A 3314-nucleotide genomic window follows, 5' to 3' on the forward strand; every position below is an offset into this window, starting at 1 on the left:
TAGCATTCATGTGGAGGATACAAGTGTTTTTGAATTCAATTATGTACTTTTTGAAATGAATGATTTAGACCAAAGTTGACCCATCAAGATGAGTAAATAAACAATGACCAAAAATTCCAATTCAAAAAGCTTACATAACTAAATTTAGAGGTATCGATATACTCAACATGAATATTTGTTCCCCATCCTATTGATGCATCACTGAGCATAATCCAAAAAGCAAATGTAGAAAATTTCAAAAAAAGAATCACAATTTTATCAATAAAATTTACATGGAGGAATTTTTGTAAGCACACTCACACCATTATAATCCACCCTTATTGTCACTGGTGTTTTGACTATTAACATAACTATTATACTCACATTTAAAATGCTCATGTGAGATATATCATCTCCAACAATTACTACAACAATATTTGTGAAAAAAAAAATCATAGAAACGAATAACAATTGTCTTAGGTAAAGATGTGATAATTTTGTAGCCGATGACAATTGCAACAATCAACAAGATACCATAATTATTATTTCTCAATCCTTTAAAAGTTGAACATTTCATGATCCTTAAAAAAAAAGGAAAAAACTTATATTGCTAATGACACCAATTTTTATCTTTTTTTATTTTAGATACCACACTTTGTCATCAATAAAAATGTCTCATATTGAATATATGTAAGGTAAGGTATATAAAATCATAATAAATAGCATCACAATTCTCTATTCAAAAATTTTGGAGGATAATAATTTTGAGCATGCATGAAAAATCTTTAAAAGAGTAAAATAGATATATAACATATTTACTTACAATTATAAAAACTTGAGATAATCAAATCTTAAAATATTTGTGTAAAATTCTTCATACTAACTACTCCAATTTTTACTAGACTAGAAATGTTATTTTAAAAATCAATGCAAAATCCTAATAATTATATACATTAAACTACAAATTGTATGAATCTAATATCGTTGAGCTTCCAATTGTAAAAGCAGATAAATACTTCAAAAAGTTTTTAAGCCCATAGGCTTATTCCTGCCAGACTGCCCACCGGATTGTTTTGATTTTCCGACCTGGTCAAACGCCGGGAAATGAGGTAATTTTCAATGACCACACCATGCTTTGAACGTTCGCTCCTCAATCCTCAGAACCCTCCCAATGGTACTGTGGATGATGAGCATTACATGGCACTTCCTTTTGCAGGCTATGTCGAGCCAAACTCAAGGAAAACTCCGCCCTAGGAAAGCCATAACAAAGATGGAGGCAGTTTCTGCGTATATTTGGAAACTCCCAATTGATGGGCGCGAGCATCTGAACCTCCCTCCCTCCTACTTTGGAAACGTTATGGCAATCTCTTTCAAGGAGAGTTATGCAGAGCAGACATCGGAAGAGCCTTTATGTAAGATTGCAGAAATTTGTACGCAGCATTATGAGTGGCTTTGGAAACAGTGAGCATTTCATGTCCTTTGTAGATTGGGTGGAGGAGAAGAGACCTGCAACGTTATCAGCAAAATCCATGGTGCTGTCGTCAGGAGTGAGGATTCCATTATATCAGTTTGACTCGGGTTGTGGGAAGCCTGTGTTTCAAATGTGTACTTTCCATGGGGAGGAACAGCAGGGTATGTGATGTTGCAGGTGAGATGGCAATATGGTGGTTTATATGCATGCGGTGGAGAAGCAAAACTCCTCAACCACCCCAAACCACCATCATCAGATCCGCTGCCTTCTTCAGTAACAGGGATTTCTTTCAGCAATCATTTGCCTTAGCGCAACCCTCCAGCGATTCCGATACTCATTGCCCCTTCTGCAAAGAACCAAATAGCCAGTGTGAATGACATTGGGTGCCCTGCCATCATTTTGGACAGATTGCATGAAACAGGTTCAAGCTCTGAGGCCTGTTCAATGCCTGCTCTTTCTTGCAGCTTTCCTCTGTTTTAGTATACATTCCACTGCCCTGATACCGGAAGGTAAGCTATACAACTGATCCCTTCTATGGTTTTAAATTGTAGAGAAGTAATGTAGGAGTGCAGCTGATTCTTTCAATCATAAAAAGTCTCAGGTAGCAGTGAGTATCAATGCCAAGACAATAGTATTCTTCTTGTTGCTTGAAGTCCTTAAGTGAGATTGTAAGTCTTATCATTAACCATACAGGATTTTAAACTTTTAAGTTCTGTGAGATTGAGATGGTAGTCAGTCCAATGTATCTATTGAAGGTGTATAAATTGATTGCAGGGTCCTAATGTACAATCAGTGGGTAACGAGAGGAATTGTTGTTGTTGAGTTCTACTGATAAGGCAAAAATGATAATTTACACTCTCTCTTCTTTGCATATAAGTAGGATTTTTGCCATGAAATTTGTTAATTTTTGTGAGGTTCGGAGAGAGTTTTAATTGGATGACAGGTTTAGCCTTACTAGAATTCAAGGCAACACTCAATGACACAGCATGTTTTGAGAAATTGGAATGCATCAGACGCCAACCCATGTGGCTGGAGTGGGGTAGTATGCAACCATTTCAGTAAAAGAGCTACTCAATTGTACATGTGCACACCCTCTTCTCTTCAAAGTTTCGAGCACCCATTTTTATTTACAGTCCTGAAATATCACAAATAGAAGTTTTTAGCTATTGTTACGAGATCACATAATTTGACTGGAAACTGCATTTAATTTTTGTGCAACATTTTTCCACTTCGTTGATTTACTAATGGAACTATATGGTGTCCTCTGTTTGATCGCTAGAAACCTACCTTATCTACTCCTTGGTGGAACTATTTCTCCCAGCATTGGCAAATTGAAGAAGCTGCACAGATCGTATGTTTGATTCCTTACTAGTCATTGGGATTTATGCTTTTGCAAATACAAAACTTCTCTTTGTTTTCTGTATCAGTGACTGGATACTATTGTGTGTGTGCAGATCTCTTCATGAAAATAGGCTACACCGATTATCCCCCCAAGAGATTGTCAATTATAAAGAGTTGCGAGCATTGTGAGGAAATTATCTGTTCTTCATTCTCTTTTCTAATAAGTATATCCATGTGTTCAAGGCAGAAACCTGATGGAAGCAGGGCAAAATTTTTGCTTTCCCTTTTTATGAAATTAAACAGCGAATTTTCAGTTTCTGATATCGATTGTTGTTTCATTAAGGTGATAGTCGCTTAACAAATTAGTTGAATCATTGTCACAGGCAGATCAAAAATTTATACTTATCCTAATCATAAACTAACACAAGGATAAAGATTGTTTTATTACATTATTTGTCAAATATTGTGTAATGCTGACAGCAATTAGGGCTAGGTAAAAGTTGCATTCATCCTATAACCTGGT

The 3314-nt window shown here is 35.8% G+C and overlaps 1 protein-coding gene across 2 annotated transcripts; it reads left to right on the forward strand.

Moving 5' to 3' along the window:
* Nucleotides 1-772: 772 nt before the first annotated feature.
* Nucleotides 773-3112, forward strand: LOC149553811 (putative inactive leucine-rich repeat receptor-like protein kinase At1g66830). 2 transcript variants are annotated; one of them, XM_089789169.1, is made up of 3 exons: nt 773-2533; nt 2730-2801; nt 2905-3112. In XM_089789169.1, the coding sequence occupies exons 1-3, from the start codon at nt 2427-2429 to the stop codon at nt 2978-2980; spliced, it is 255 nt and encodes an 84-aa protein (XP_089645295.1). In that variant the 5' UTR covers nt 773-2426; the 3' UTR covers nt 2981-3112. The 2 variants fall into 2 exon arrangements, with proteins under 2 accessions (XP_089645295.1, XP_089645296.1); XM_089789170.1 differs by having other exon boundaries at nt 773-2527.
* Nucleotides 3113-3314: the final 202 nt, after the last annotated feature.

The sequence above is a fragment of the Cupressus sempervirens genome, chromosome 6 (genome assembly GCF_028749045.1).
Source record: "Cupressus sempervirens isolate cs-2001-9-10 chromosome 6, ASM2874904v1, whole genome shotgun sequence".
Classification (NCBI taxonomy): domain Eukaryota; kingdom Viridiplantae; phylum Streptophyta; class Pinopsida; order Cupressales; family Cupressaceae; genus Cupressus; species Cupressus sempervirens.